The 17,283-nt window shown below is 36.9% G+C and overlaps 1 protein-coding gene across 3 annotated transcripts in view; it reads right to left on the bottom strand.

The window, feature by feature from the left end:
• The window catches only part of nlgn1 (neuroligin 1), a 258,323-nt gene that overhangs the window by 112,074 nt on the left and 128,966 nt on the right, over positions 1–17,283 (bottom strand). For all 3 annotated transcript variants that reach the window (XM_052568856.1, XM_052568858.1, XM_052568857.1), the window contains 2 exons: positions 9,778–9,837; positions 4,119–4,271 (listed from right to left, as the gene is read on the bottom strand). In XM_052568856.1, the coding sequence (XP_052424816.1) occupies positions 4,119–4,271; positions 9,778–9,837 (213 nt within the window). The remainder of the gene's footprint in view (positions 1–4,118; positions 4,272–9,777; positions 9,838–17,283) is intronic.

Consider the following 17,283-nt stretch of genomic DNA (forward strand, 5'->3'; position numbering starts at 1 on the left):
AATGAGGCCCATTACTTAGAATAAGGCACATGTACATACATAGACTACTAAATCTGCAGGGTAGTGCTATTAAATCTGTAGGGTAGCAAGGAAGCTGGGTCAAAACCAGAGGTGGCAGTGATACATAATGCTGCCTAATGTCTAAGTAATATATATATATATATATACACACACGCACACACACACACACACACACAGAGTAAATTATTATTATTATAAATTTTTTAAATAAGCTTAACCAACAAGGCAGCAGATCTAAAACACAATAAAAAAAAAATATTTTATAAAGTTTTTAATTAAAAGTTTTAATATTTATGTAATATATTTATAAAATATGGTTTATTCCTATGATGGAAAAGCTGAATTTTCAGCAGCATTTTAACTCTTCAGTGTCACATCCTTCAAAAAACATATTCATATATGCTGATTTGGTGCTCAATAATATTTTCTGTGGAAATGGGGATAGGCCTACTTTTTATCTTTGCATTTTTTTTTATACATGTCTACACTCTCCTCTGCACTCACATTTCAATTGACAGAAGGCATACTTAGCTAAATAAAATAATAATTTCGTTTAAAATAATAATAACAAATCTTACTGACTGATAATATATTGAATTACTAAAATAATGAATATGTATTAATCGTGTTTTTTATTATTATTAAAAGATTATTAATACACATACACACAGACCTTTTTAAAACTTTTCAATGGATTTTTGTGAAAAGACAAAAGTGTGGGTAAACTGACCACCCGAATCAACACAAGTCCCAAACATCCAGTACTTGCTAGCATTGGAGAGGCAATATAATGGACAAGGGATGATCATGAACAGTTGTTAAATGCTTATTAAGATTAATAAACATACTCCAATAAAGCATCTCCCCAGACACACTGCTTCCTGAGTAGGGTCAGACATCATACATGCTTCTTTAAAGACCCTGTGGCATGCTTACACTTTATCAAGCACATGACTGAGGAGAATGAGAGAGAAAGAGAGAGAGAGAGAGAGTAGATGACACAGCACTGAAGGCAAAAACGTTGAGAGAATGCGAGAGAGGTGGAGGTTAGAGAAAGCAAAAGACTAATGAAACTGAAACATCGGGGGTATTTGTTTCAAGGGAGAAGAAAATTAATAAGCATGAAAAATAATAATCCTCAACACTAGGCCACATGGAATGATTAAAGCACAACAGCAAACCAATTATTACAGGGGTAAGCAATGTGGTAAAGTCTTTACAAAGAAGTAAACTACTAAACTAGAAGGCACGTGAGCGCACACACCTCTTCCGCTGACTGCATCTGTTCTACACCAGAGCAGGATCCAGCCAACCACTCACACACTGACTAACAAGCGCTGATGACTCAAATCACAACCCATTTAGATCTAGTTAACAGTTCTACTGTAATTCAGTGCGTCATTCGCGAGCAGAGAGCGGTGCTCTTTAAAAAGGAATTAAAAAGCAGTAGACAGGATGTGATATTAATATCAGAAAAAGTTCTGGGTAATTTGTGTAAGCTTCTTGTTTTGTGCAGTGGGAGACCAAAGAGCCGTTCAACTAAACCAGCTAGAAACACCAGCCTGGCCAGGACAGGACTATATTACATCAACTAAAACCATCTTAAACCAGCTTAAGCTTTTAGCAGGGTTGGGAGAAAACATGATTCCATTTGCTATTTGCTTTTTTTTCTCATTAAATTTATTAAAGGTCACATTTACCTTGTAATCCAGTCATTTCAATAGGAATTCAGTTTGTGAAAAAGCTAAACAGGCAAGTTGGTCATGTAAATTAGCTGTGTTCACCAATGGAAAGCTGCTTGGTTTGGAAGTGAAAACATAAAAATGCTTAAAAATGCTTTGAACATTTCCTTAGATCCCACCTTATCACATGATACAATGTTTTCCAAAACCATAGGAAAACAAAGCCAAAATCCAGATATTTTGGACATGTGGTTACCATAAGTGTGTGAGCTGTGAGCATATATGGACAAACAACTGATAAATGGACCATCTTCCTTTCGTTCGCCCTCAAAATCTCATAATTTTTTTTTTGCTAGTGTAACCACACACTTTAACCCTATTTATTTATCCCATATGGTTGTGGTGCTATTTTAGGTTTAACACTTTTTGCTATTGGCTGGACAGTTGCTGAAGAGAATTGGGAGACCAGCAAAAAATATATATATAATGGTGGCGCTCTGTAAAATGGGCCCTTATGCCAGCTGATTAGCTGTCGGAGAGCAGTCTTATTCAGGGGGGCATGAAGAGAGTGCCTCGCTCCATAAATCTATAACAGTTGTGATAATGACACTCAGACTGTGTGCAGTGCTATAATCCATTAGGCTCTCTCACCATTGCAGCACCTTTCCCAGAAGCTGCTCCGGAGCTTAGCCAAACCTCAAACATCCATGAGAAAAACACAGCAACAATAAATTAAGCATCGTGGCATGCGGGCACATGCTTAAACCCCCTAATGGATCTGTGTGCCTTAGCTTGAAAAAAATAGCCAACCATCAACAGTGGATTTGTTATAAAAAGCTAAGGGTGACTGAGAGAAGATGGCTGCGAGCTGAATCATTAGTGGAGAAGGATCACATTGAGCCTCATTTACGAACGGAGAGATGTACTGTGATGACTCTGATGCAAATAACTGAGGCTAATTTCAAAATTCATGCATTCATTCTTGAAATTTTATGAAACAGGCTAACGACACACATTAACAGATGCCTCTTGCAACCAGCATATTAGCATCTTCCAGAATACTGACACTGGTCAAAATGGTGACTTATACTGAAGAGATGTCAACAACTTCACTAAATTGATTATAAAAACCCTTCTAAAATATCTATAACAAGCATTTTTGAACAAACACTTCACAAATTGACCAGTGCATGAGTTATAGTGACCCATAGTTCTTATATAATTGACAAGTCATCCCTTTGACAGACATTCCTCTCAAAAATACATCCATGCTATTACTTTTGAAGATCAATTTGACCCTACATGACAAATCACAGCTTAAGAGTGACAATTTGCCCCAATGATTGGTCAATAACCAACTTATTCCAAATTAAACATTCACTAAGTTGGTCAATAATTTGATCACACTGTAAATTAAAAATTACCCTCAACAGCATCAGTTATATATATATATATATATATATATATATATATATATATATATATATATATATATATATATATATATATAGAAAAGATCAGAAATATCTGTTCCTCAAAAAGGTTTTGGTGGCTTTAATGGGTCTGTTACTTTAGTTACTGTACATTCACTCTTAAGAAAAGAAGCATTTTTAGTTTCTCCAGCATGGTGAAACAAAAGATCGCATTTATGAGTGTTTTCATCATTGGATGAAAACACTGACTAACGTATAATGAACACAATGATGCATTTGTATAAGAGCAGACAATTTTGATTGCACAATCTGAGAGAAGTAGCTGCTGAAATGGATATTTTAACGAAATTACTTTCTGTGTTAACCGTATTTGTACATACCAAAAATAACACTTAACTTTCCTCTGATAACAGATGTTCTATAAATAGACATCTGGCAAACATCTTATCTTGTAGAAACTATCCAAAGCTTAATAATCCAACACCATTTGCTTCATCTTATCTTGTAGAAACCATCCAAAGCTTATTAATCCAACACCATTTGCCTGAGGCAATCTAAATCATTAAATAAAAATCCCCAATTGAAAAATTACAATTGACAGGATGAAGAGGAATAGCGATGGGGAAAGAGTCAGAGAAACACAGGTTGTTTCTGCAGTTGAAACCGGAAGGTCATAAAGCTTTGATAGTTCCAGTATTTACTATCACCTTAAATCATGTACAACTACAGCAAACTTTTCTATAATAATTCATGCACACACGCTGCTGTAGAGAACCATTGCCAATTCACCTGTTTTATGCTTATGAGCTTGAGGCTATTCACAGACAACTAAATCATCATTCAATGGAGGAAAATAGTACCTTAGTCGAGAGAAACAATGCTAAAACAAGCCATTTGGAGGATAGCGTATGACCAGGAACCCTGATGCATGATGGGTTAGGGTTAGGTTTTGCTTAAGTTCAGCAAAAATGGAATTGCTTACCGAGCACACCAAGCCGATAGTTCACGGTTATGACAATGACGTTGCCGTAACTGGCCAAGATGCTTCCATCGAACATATTTGCTGTTCCTTCCATGTACGATCCTCCATGTATGAAAACCATCACAGGTTTGGGGCTCCCGCTTTCACGAATGTCTGGAAAAAGGAGGGTAGAAACTATTAAACGACAAATTTCTGTAGACAGCTGGAAATGTATTCAGAGCTGAGGGCTCCCATTTTGCTTAAATTGGCCACATTGGCTTTATTTTTGAGACTAGATCGTTTTTGGAAATGAGCTCGTTAATTTCCTAGGCAATACGAATGTCATGTTCCTGGTGATCAACTTTTTTTGTCTTAAGGGGCCTGTCAGTAATAAAATGTGGGCATTAAAATGGGCATTTTAATTTCCAAAGTAATACTTTGAATTAAGATTTTGATAGATGACTATGAAACAAGGTGGACAAACTTAAAGTGTGAGGGCCTCATCTGTGCTCTCAGAATGGGATCCACTTGCCGCTTCACCTCATCTTCTCAAATCCCATATTTCTCTTAGCAATAAAAATAGCACACTTTTTAAATTTCCATACATTGCTTAGGCAAAGTAATCCACTTTGGGAAAATGGTCTCTGTCCGAGAGGGAGGTATTTTCAAAACACAAATGTGATGCAGATGATAACTTTCGTCTTGCTTGAGGGAGAGTGCCATTTCATCATGGTTGCAAAGCCTTCACATAAATCTCAGTTATTTTATTGGGCATGCAGGGACCTGCTTCTGGGAGGTCTCGTAACAAGCAGAAAAAAAAAACGAATGAAAAAAAAAAAACCAACAATAATTTTCTAAGACAATTTTCTTAAGGTCCCTAAACAAGTCCACCTCTTGCCAAATGTGTGCGCACACAAGTTTTTTTTTTAAGCCATCATTTGTTTTCTCTTCTCATTTCAGTTAACTTCTTTTGTCTCTTTTTCTTGTGAAATGCTTCAAGTGTGATTTGCAAACAATGGAACTTCTGTATCAGGTGATTTAATGTCTCATCGTCTTCTCATCTCATCTCATCTCATCTCATCTCATCTCATCCCTTGCTGTTCCGTCTCTTTCCAGAATGCTCAATGCAAAACACATATGATGGGTTTGTCATTGTCAGGCAACGTAGACGCCTCGTCTCATCTTGTCCCTTATAGTCTCATTTTGTATCTCCTGGGCCCACTGTCCCATCTCTTCTGTTCTTCTCTTCCAGAATACTTCAAGTGAGAATTGCACACAGTACAGTAGTTCTTCTTCATCAGTCAATGTAATTTCTTGTCTTGTCTCTTTCCGTGTCCTCTGACCTTGTCCTGCCCCTGGTCCTTAAATGTTAAAAGTGAGATTCAACCCTTACCCCCATTGTGTCCCATCACAATTTTAGCCTCTCTAAAAGGGCTCACAGTGAGATTGCCAAAAATTAGTATTTATTATGCAACATGGTGTCTCATGTCATCTCATCTACCTTTGTCCTTTACTGCCCCATCTTGTCTCTTCTTTCCAAAAGCTCAAAGTGAGATTTGCACAGTGTTCCTCAGATTCAAGTGACCAAATTTTTTACTAATCTCTTTTCTTTTCTCGTCCCATCTCCTCTTGTCTCACCTCCTCTGCCCATCTCTTCTCCGCTTCATCAGAAAATTAAATGTCTCATCTTCTCCATTTTGGCCTCATCTCAATCCTTTTTATGTCTTTTCTTTTCTTGCAAAAATGTTAAGCATAAGATTTTCTCACAACAATCTTTCTTCATCAGGCAACATAATGTCTCGACTTGTCTCACCGAGTCTTGTCCCATCCCATCTCTTTTGTTTTCCTCTTGTAAAATATAGATTTGTACTCAATGATTCTTCTTCATCAGGTCATCTAATGTCTCTTCTCATTTCTAGTCTCATCATATTCCTTTCCATATTTTCTTTTCCCAGAAATGTTGTGGCTTTGTATGAAAAAGTACTTTATTAAGCTCTGATCATGCATAGAAAAGATCATAAGTTTCATATATAATTCCACGGCTTTTTTAAATGAAGCATTAATTAGGTTTTAATATCTTACATTCATTTTGATAAATGAACTGAACGACTCATAAACCTCAGAAGAATGTAAACTAGCCCAGTGAGTCTATCAGAGTCCAGGAGGAGGGAATGACAGGAAGTGATCCCTCGGAAGCATGAATATTACATTGATCCCGGTCATCTTTTCAGAGTGACAGAAATACTCCCAATCTGCAGGCCAGAGTTCACGTGTGCATGCGCACACCAGTATGTTTGTATTCTTCTAAGTCTTTTTTAAATGTCGTAAGTCAACAGTAAATCCAGTGTACCATGGCCTTTCTCCAAAACGTCACTTCTAAATGATAATGTGACTGGAGTTTTTCTGTCACTGATGAAATACGAATGACTATGCCCTGTCTTACAAATGCTAAGCTGTTTTGAAAATGGTAAGGTCAGTAGAGACCCATATGTGCATATTGTCCATTCAAAGGGTTTTTAAAAACATATATTATTTTGTCCATAAAATTAAAGTCAATGGGGTCCAATGTTGTTTTCCACTTCCACTGAATGATCAAAAAACAGTTAAAACCTTCTTCAAATGATCAAATGATGTGTTCGCAGAAAAAAGAGAGTCACAAGAATTTTGACTTTTTTCTTTCTTTTGTGTAACCCAATTCTTTGGACTTTCAATCTGGCACAATCTAAGACCACATACTTACATTGTCTCTCGGGCCTACTGCCAGATTACTTGAAAAAGTCAATAAACGTTGTACCCTTCATACTAAAGCGCCAGATTAATGAACGTGTCAAGAGTGGCTATTGATTTTGGTGATAGTTTGCTTTAGTAAATCTCCAGCAAATAGTCATATCTGGAGAATCCCTTGGCATTTGAAGTTGTTATATATGATTGATGATCCAAGTATATGGTCCTTATGCAGCTTTTATATTGAAAACAAAAATGTAAACGAATTAGAATATATATTAATATCGGTGAGTGGGCCACTGATGTGATCAAGCCAATTACTGGATCTATGAAATAAAATCAGAGGAGTTGTTCGGTGAGAACTGTCGCCGATGCCACGGCAGTGTGCAGTAATAAGGTAGTGTTATGTCTACATAATTAATGTGCGCTATATGTCTCCTCTCAGCCCTATCAGCTGCAGCTGTCTAAGAGCCAAACAGCAGCTCTTTTCCACTTAGCAAAAAGCACACGCAGATAGGCCTCAGGAATTTAAATAACGTGTTTACTTAAATGTTTAGCTCGTTCGGCTACATAAATTCACTGATACGTTGGATTAAAAACAGTTACTGAAGCACTTTCAAGCGAAACTTGAAAACTGTGGTAATTTAGGTCAAGCTGTTTCTAGTAGTGCTGTCAAACGATTAATTTGCGATTAATCACATCCAAAGTTCCAAAGTTTTTGTTAACACAATATACAGTATGTGTACAGTGTATTTTTATTATGTATATATAAATACATTCACATACAGTATATATTTTGAAAAATATTTACATGTATAGATTTATATTCATAAAATATACATTATATATATATTTAATACATAACATATTTTTTCTGAAATATATACATGCATGTGTGTGTATTTATATATACATAATAAATATACACAGTACACACGCATATATTATATAAACAAACTTATTTTGGATGCAATTAATTCTGATTAATAATTTAACAGCATTAGTTTCTATGTATGTCAAAAGAAAGGATTTTGCATGTTAAACTACTGTTTGATTTAGAAATCACCTGCTTTTCGACAAGATAAGAGTTCATGACAAGCAGACTTTGTCCGTTTATAGTGACCTTTGAGTATTTTGACACACTGCGTTTACTTTTCTGTTTAAAGTTCTTTAGTAAATGTTTCAATTACGTTAACATAAGTACAACGTAACATAAGTAAACTATGTAAAGTAGCAACGCCACAAAAAGTTTACTTACTAGCAAATCCACAGCTACGTTTCATGTTAACAAATGGTAGTCTTTTTCAGAACAGTGTAAGTTTCTGAAAAAACAAGCTAGCGCAATAAGTATTTTAGCAAACAAGCTAGTGAACAAAAACGATGTAGTGCAGCAAAATGCTAAATGCGTTGTGCTTGAAGCTTCACAGCAGAGCTGTATCATAGCATTCAAAGGAAATTAATTAAAATTTTATAGCAAAATAATTAGTGGAATGATGTGGTTTGGGACTAGATTTTTTCATTAAAATTTTCAGCTATTTCATATATAGTTTCATATATGTTTATATTTAGAGTAATTATCTGTCCAAGCTCAATGCTGTGACTTTATTTGTTTATTCATTCATTCAAAAAAAGTAGTTTCTGTTACTCTCTTACTACAGTACAAAACATTGAGTACCTAGCCAAATATGTTTTCAAAATAGCTTCCCAACTCCCAACGATGTACATGAACAAAGGAAGGCCCAGGCCAAAAAGTTGGTGTTGTTTAGACAAATCCTTGAAAACAAGAAGCTGGAACAGGTGATCATTGAAGACGTCTTAAAAGATCCACAGTAGATCTGAGAAAGCATGTTGCTGTCATTGGGCAGTTCCTGGTTTCTTAAGGATTTTTTAGCCATTGTAGCTTGATGTACAACATACACTTGATGGGCAGCTGCGAGTGTCCGGAAGGTAATTCAGGACCAGGACTCTGAAGATGCTGAAGTTTCTGATGGCGATGAGTGTTTTCCCAGTACTGTATAACGTCGGGCCTGCTTAAGAGGATTACTCTGTCGGTTTTCAAGAGAGTTCATGTGAGATACTCTGTGGGATCCTTACTGTATATTTGTGTTGCTGTAATCTTTTGATGTGCAGATCAAAGCGAGCAGGCACTTTCCTGGTTTTAGCCTTCTCTAATTGGTTCTTATTTCATTTGATTATACAGGAGACAGTATTCACTGGGTTTCTTTTCTGACATAAACACGAAAAGAAATGCTTTTATCACGTACAGTCACTCAAGGATTATTATCATTAGATTCTGTACCTCTTTTACAGTCTACAGCCCAGGCATTTAATCGATGTGTTAATTTGTTGTGCATCTCTATAGATTTCTGCACAACCACTAAACATCAGGCAATTAAAAGTCGTCTCAAAGGATGGACAGTAATGACTACTGATGCACAGTCTGATGGAAATGCAGACGTGGCATTTTGGATTCCAGGAACATACAATGTCGCATAGGAAATTTTTGCAGGGGGCTTCTGGTTGAATTTTGGAAAATAATCAATTTGGGATTTTTTTTTTTTAAACAAGGGGATTACCTCAGAATATATATTTTAAAAAGGCAGAAGGGTTGAAAAATCATGCAAAAAAGTGTTAAGAATTACTATTAGGAACATTAGTTTGTTTATTTGCTTGTTTTCGGTTTGTTTAGGTGAGATGCAACATATAAAATTAAAAGGAAATGATACTAAAAAATATTCAAGCAAAATCCTATGAAGGGGTTATTAACAATTATGTGTATCTGGAATGACGGGAGACAGGTCACATCAAGCCAAAACGACAAAACACATCCAGCAAAAAACGAGCAAGAAAAAAAATCTCCACTCTCAAAAAAGGACAAGAAATTTAAGAAAAACAAAGAAGAAAAAACCGGAGGGTTCCTTGTCATGCATATCAGTTTGGCATCAAAAAAAAATACCTTCATCCTCAGCACCGTCATTATCAGCTAAATCATCATTCTGTTTCTTTGAAAGAGGACCTAGGATCAAGAATGGAAAAGATGGAGCAGAGAGAAAATACAAGAGCAAACAAGCCTTCAAAAAGTGCTTCAAAGACACAAAGAACTCGCATTGAAATCCTTGGCTTTAAAAACGACTGCGCATTTAACCAAAAGAAAGAAAAAAAATCAGAAGGGAAGATCTAAGCTAAAAATTTTAACTAAATAAATATGTTTAGATGTTTACAAACTTGTAAGACAGAAAATAAACTTCTTATTGCCTTACTGATTCATGTAACAGTACAAAACAAGATATTCATTTTCAAGTCAAAAATATTTCTCGCCTGATTATCAAGGGGACCAATGCAGTTTTTTTTCACAGGGTTAACGATTCAATTTTAACATGTTTCTCTTTTTGCAATAATGCACAGCATCTTCCAAACGCATTCAACAGCCAAAGCATTGCATTGTTATTTTACACCTGTGGGTAAACAGATAATACCTGATTTATTAAAGGAAGCAGCCAATTATGAAAAGACTATGTTTGCAAGTATAAACAAGAATCTATATGATCACCGGTTGCTTTTTAGTCTGCAAAATAATGCAGAGGCACAGCAGAAATAACAACGCAAGTCAGAGGCCGGTGAAGATTAATACTGTTTTCTTGCTTATTGTTTTCAGTGATATAGTTTCTGACTCAAGAATGCAGGAAACACTCACACACGCAGACATACAACAAACATAGATGAACTCGTGCATGCAGGAAGCCAACACCAAGCCAAAGACCTCGGTACACATGCAGGGGTGTGTATAGTGTGTGTGTGTGTGTGTGTGTGTGTGAGAGAGAGAGAGAGAGAGAGAGAGAAAGAGAGAGAGAGAGGGGTAGGAGGGCTAGGGGATGAAGCAGCTCTCTCAGCCAAAAGTCAATCTGTCCATTTAATCAGACAGCTGGGGCCAAAACTCATGACCCACACATTCTAATGGACCACACAGGGGAATGGAGAGGGCCGTGCGCTGCATTGCGTCCATTTTATTTTGGTGAAGCTCTGTGTTTCCTGGTCTGGGCCAAAACCTTTGTAACTCCAAAAATAGGTTGAAAACGACAGCTGCTGTTTTGAATAAAAACATTGTTAATATTTAAGGCTGTTCTTCTCAGATTTTCTCTGAAAAAGAAACAAACATTGTGCATTTGCATATAAAAACAGGTTAATCACAGCAGATAAATATTCAGTGCACTGGATCAGGTCAATCAATGCCCTGCGTGCACAAAAATAAATGGAGAAAGTGTGTGTGTTGGGGGGGTAAAACATTTGATTAGATTAAAAGTACATTCATTGTCATCACAGAAAGCTAATACAAATAGCTTGCAAATTGATTTGCATTTAAACAAAATACTGGGTCAAATTCAGTAACAAACATAGGATAAATGATTGTGTGTGTGTGTGTGTGTGTGTGTGTGTGTGTGTGTGTACACAAAGTCATTCATGAATTTCATTTATTTGTTTAATAAATTATACTTAAGAGAGTAAGTTTAAATAATAATAATAACACTTTCACTGAAGTTGACCCAGCGGCATAAAATAGAAATCCTTTAAAATGTTTTAATCACACTAATCAGCCCTGCTAAGAAAAAAATAATTTAATAAATAGCAAGTCCAGACCAACAATTGACTAAATCCTAAATCCCTACCACAAATAAGCTTGCACAATAACATCAACTATAATGAAAATGACCTCAATATCCCTGTCTTGAAGCCTCATAGTTCTGTGGCTTATTACACAGACCGATTTTTAGCAGTAGATAATTGTTTTGGGAGCAGTCTTCATTATACAGGGTGGAGAATTTGAGCGCCACCTAGACTCCAGCTGACACGAGGGCCAGGGGTGAATGGAGCAAGCAGACAGGCAAAGGCAGAGATCAGGCCTGAGTGAGGCATGGCTTAGAGTTAATCTCGCCATCAGTCCAAAACATGTTTGCGAAGACTGACTTTCTCTGGATCTCAAAATGTCACAATGGAAACTCAGTGTTTCTATCCGATGGGTAAAAAATGGTCAAAATAAGACTCTACAGAATAATATCAACAATAAAATGCATTTTATTTACTAGAAGTAAATGTTCTCCTATGACTGTGACACACAAAGCCAACACGTCAGTAAGCACAGTTTAAGCGGTGTGTTACACACCATTGGCACTAGTTGGACCCTGTCGGGGGCTTTTCGGCCGATTAAGCATGTTGAATCTGTGTCAGGTGGTTAGTAAGAAAGCTCACTCTGATTGGCTATTCAGCTTAGCGAACCAGGGCATGAGACGGAAAACGAAAGCTAAAAACGATGAAGTTAAGAGGGCACTTGCACACTGCTCTTCTAAGGGGGCTTTTATACAACGCTTTTACATAATTTTTTTTTTTTTACTTTTAATGTATCTTGGCTGTTCATTTATGTTTTAGGGGCCGGGTAACGCAAACTTTCGAAAACAGGTTTCAAAGCTTTTGAAAATGATACAGTTAATGCCTCTGTGTAAACTAAAAAAAAAAAAAAAAAAAACTTGAATTAGTGAAAAATGGCATGCAAAATGTATTACGTGTTATTTTTACATGTTCAGTCTATATATATATATATATGTGTGTGTGTGTGTGTGTGTGTGTGTGTGTGTGTAGACACGTAGAATTTCTTTAATGCAACCTTTTTAGTAATTTTTGCGGATTGGTGTTAACAGGGATCGTTTTTACCACTTTGTCACCTGTATTTGAAACATTTCAAAAACACAAAGAAAAACTCGTTTTCAGGTAAATATACCCTAATTTTACATGTTTGTCTTACCTGAGCATTTCAATATGTAAAAATATTAATAAAAATGATATTTACATACCAGTCTTAGCTGTCTGGAATGAAGAATATTAAGACCAATGGATCAACGTGACTCATATTAGAAAATTAGGGCTCTATGAAATCAGTTGATTTTTTCCCCCTATTTTTATCTTTTCTAGATTCTGTTTTAATGATTAAATAAGACAAACATGAAGATTACACAGTTTAACAGCAATTATATTTTCTGGATTCCATTTCAATGGTTTCATAAATTTCAAAAATCAAAATAGTCTCTAATTAACTGATTTTATAATTATTTTTAAATGTATTAATATAATTATTTGTGTTATTTATTTCCCCAGAAATACTGTGTTGTGCATTGCATTATGGTAAATAAATTCTGGCAAATATATTATAAATATTCCTTTACAAATATTTTTTAAATAATAATTTCATTAGATGTAGTAGTAACAGTACTAGTAGTATTGCATATATTTATGTTACAGTTTCTTCAAGTTAAACTGATCTTTTATTTTGATAGGTTGCTTTAGGTTTCTGTTTGTATAGGTTTTCTAAAAATAAACTGTACAATGCTAATGAAGTGACTCTCATAGCAGTTCTAGAGATCATGTTCATGTGTTCATATACTCAGATAGTGAGATGGCAGAGGCTAAAAACACCACTGGTGTCACGCACACTTCAGTATGTGTGTAGTAACGGAAACCGTACTTCTGCACCATTCCTTCACACAGTGACATCCAGAACATGCAGAATTCCTATTTAAATAGTGTTTTGGGTGCTTAATATTCACAGACACTAGTCCATATAGCATGTTGGTTTAAGTATACTGACATACCTTTGATTTATTTAAAACAAAAATGGCCCAATTTGTATATCTGTAAGTCTTAGTTTAGGCTTTGAACAACAAATACAGACTATCGCCACCTGCTGGTATAAACAGTCATTTCTCAAGCAGGCACAGAACGCAAATGTTAGTTGGCTGTTGACTGTGTTAAAGCACAACTTTTTGGCCCAGATGCAGGTGACGTGAGATAAGTCGGCGTTAGTTATTTTACATCGGGTTGGTGTGTCACAGTTTTTATGGGAGAAAAAGATGACAAATGTTTTTGACTTTGGTTCTTCACAAAACCGAATCCACATACTAAGTGTTTTGGGCCAAATTAATTTCTGAAATTCGAATACTTCAGGTTAGACTTTTAGAGCACGGAGAAACGGAGGAACACCAAGAGAGCGGCTTTCCACAAATATGCACTTATGTTCCCTGAATAAGAGTTTGAAAGCAAAGTTTATCTGCATTTTTTTAAAACATAATCAACTCACCATGTAAAAGCCCTTCTCATTCTGTAATGGCAGGATGTCTGTGTTTATATCTCATCAACTCAATCCATTATGAGCCAAGCTTTTATTTAGACCACACGTGCATCTGTTCTCTTGAAGCCTGGAAATGTTTTAAGGCGGCAAAGGGCATTTATTCCCTTCAGCAGCCTGTCACTACATCCCTGAGAGGGGTCACGGCCCCCGCCAGAACCCTCTGTGTGACCTCTACAGCTGGGTTCACCTCAGTCCCTGTCTCTTTCTTTCTCTCTCCGCCCGGTTTCAGTCTGCTGATCAAAGGCACAAATCCACTGCGTGACCACAGCTACTGCAAGCCAATCGTGTGTCCAGTAAGAAGCGACACGCACACAAGCATGCGCTCTTTCACTGTCATAACACGCTAGATTGATTTATCATCGTTCAACTGCCTCTGACTTGCTGGCTCTGCCTACAAAAGCATTTCCATATCCATCCTTATGCCTGTATCGATCGCTATTCACCTCTGACTGATAAACTGCTACTTCATGGCCGGCCACTGTTTAATGCAGTGCTCCGGTAGGATACACCCGACCGCCGGGACTCCGGGATGCTGACTGAGTAATCGATGCTCAGAGGTGGACTCAGTTGAGATTGAGCACATTGACATCTCGGAGCAAGCCCTCATCACCCCCCACCCCTCCAGACGCTCCTCTGAGGGTCAATGCTCATTAAGGAGCCATAAGGAGAATCAGCAGTATCACCGGCATCTGACGAGACGGTCTCCGCGTCGATCCCAGTGTAAATGTAACAGGAAAAGACGGCCAAAAAGCATATTAGTATCACGAGTTTTGACTGTGCCCTGCATGGCAGAACGCAATAAGCTCTGATGAGTGTAATCACACACTTGGCCGAGATCTTAGGAAGATGTATGTGTGCTCTGCTGGGAAAACATTTGACTTTATGAGCCTGGGTAATTTACCCACTGAAAGGCCTAGAAAAGATATGTTTTATTGTTGGTGTTTTTTTTTTTTTTTTTTTTTTTTTTTTTCACAGATAGATTCCAGCAGGAAAATACCTGTGAGAAAGTCACTATCACCTAAAATACACTGATTTAGACAGAAAAGCAGTCCAATTTTTTTATGTTTAAATGGGCGTGGATCTCAAACAAACATGTTTTGTATAAATGTTCACCCCAAAATCAAAAGATGAATAAATAAATAAATAAAATAAATTGATGACTATATATTTCCATTTTTATATAAAACAAAGCCCACATATACTATACTGTCTAATATACTGTACAGTAAGGACACTTCTCCTTTTCTCACTCATGTAAATAAAATATATGTTAAATATGTGCTTATTTGTCATGCACACAAAAAATTACTTTACTATTGCTTTTCTATTTGTTACTATTCTTATTGTAAATAAGTATTGAATGCATGTTATTTTTAAGAAGAAAAAAAATGTATGACATACTACTAAACTAAAGTTTTGTGAGATTCACTCTCAGACGTGTGGAACGAAAGTCTCTCAACTTAAAACACACTGTCCACTGACAGAAACGCTTTCAAAAACTAGAGTAAACAAACAAGCTAGACAAGCCATCCTGCTTTGCTGTTCTTCCCTAAGTTGTTGTTTCGATGCTTTTGGTTGTGCCTGCCATTGATGTCATGAAACACAAGCACTTAGATCTAGATTCTTTTTTATTTCTCATCTGTTTTTCTGTAGCACAGACAGACAGAAGAGCAAGCTGAGAACTCTCTCAAAGGAAAACATCCTCTAGCCACACTTGGGGATGTATACCAGGGCAGAAAGTGATATGAGTGCTTTCTCCGATCCCTGCCTAGTACAAGGATTCGCACAAATCCTGGCTAAACAAGCCCTAGGCTAGAAAACATGCATCATGTAGCTAAAAGCTTTAGCAGCCCTCCCCTTTACTTAAGAGAGAGGAAAAAGAAAGATCAGTTGGTCAGGGGAAGTCGTGGCCTAATGGTTAGAGGGTTGGACTCCCAATCGAAGGGTTGTGAGTTCTAGTCTCGGGCCGGACGGAATTGTGGGTGGGGGGAGTGCATGAACAGCTCTCTCTCCACCTTCAATACCACGACTTAGGTGCCCTTGAGCAAGGCATCGAACCCCCAACTGCTCCCCGGGCGCCGCAGCATAAATGGCTGCCCACTGCTCCGGGTGTGTGCTCACAGTGTGTGTGTTTGTGTTCACTGCTCTGTGTGTGTGCATTTCGGATGGGTTAAATGCAGAGCACAAATTCTGAGTATGGGTCACCATACTTGGCTGAATGTCACTTCACTTCACTTCAGAAGGCATTAGACACTTTAGGGTAGTCAACGCTTTGTACCACTACTATATTATATTAAAATTAACCTCAGCCTATGCCAACTGTCACTCTACAACCTACAGTATAACGTTACATAAAGTAAGTCACGTCTTAGTGTTTTTTAGAGTATTAGATAGAACAGAATGGCTCAGTTCCAATGCACAGTGGGCTGTTTGACTGTATGCTCTCAGTGGATTCCAATATGTTGCTAAGTTAATGGCGCAAAACTTTAATCAACACACAAACAAAAAGATACAATTGGGTGAAGCAGTGCATTTCTAATTAGATGGAAACACATTCTATCAACATGTTTCAGCAGTCAGGATACATGTACAATTGACATTTCACTAGGAATAAACATTTAATTCTGGGTTTGCCTTATCTGCGAATGAAATTGTCTTAGATGTTGGCCAAAACAGTGTCTTATGAGGTACCATTCGACCATTTTCTAGTGTTTGGCAGAGCAAATACTACGTGGACCATGAAACTGTTATAGATCTGCACCATGTGATGGTACACAGGGTCAGTCTCTCTGGAGCAACCTGGTGTAAAACGCCACGATCAAGGATGATGGATTTCAACCTGCAACCTTACCGGCCTGTATTTTTAAAGGATTGCTTCACTTCCAGAATACAAACTTCCTGATCATTTACTCATCCCCATGTCATCCAAGATGTTCATGTCTTTCTTTATTCAGTCGAAAATAAATTCAATTCAAGGTTTTTCTCCATATAGTGAACTTCAATGGGAGCCAACGGATTAAAGGTCAAAACTTGCAGTTTCAATGTTATATTGCGTTTATTTTCTGCTATTGCTTGTGATTCTGTGATCTGTAGAAAATGTTTTTAGCACTGACCCCATAGTAGCAGCCCAAAAAAAGTATTAAATAACGTTTTAACAGCTTTATTTTATTATTTGTATTAGTATAATTTTTTTCTACAACTGAATTACCCTCTTTGGTGTTGTTTCCTAATGCGGATTTACATTATTTGCGGTAATGATAGCTGTTTGCGTAGCTTCTCAGGAACTTA

The sequence above is a fragment of the Carassius gibelio genome, chromosome B11 (genome assembly GCF_023724105.1).
Source record: "Carassius gibelio isolate Cgi1373 ecotype wild population from Czech Republic chromosome B11, carGib1.2-hapl.c, whole genome shotgun sequence".
Taxonomy (NCBI): domain Eukaryota; kingdom Metazoa; phylum Chordata; class Actinopteri; order Cypriniformes; family Cyprinidae; genus Carassius; species Carassius gibelio.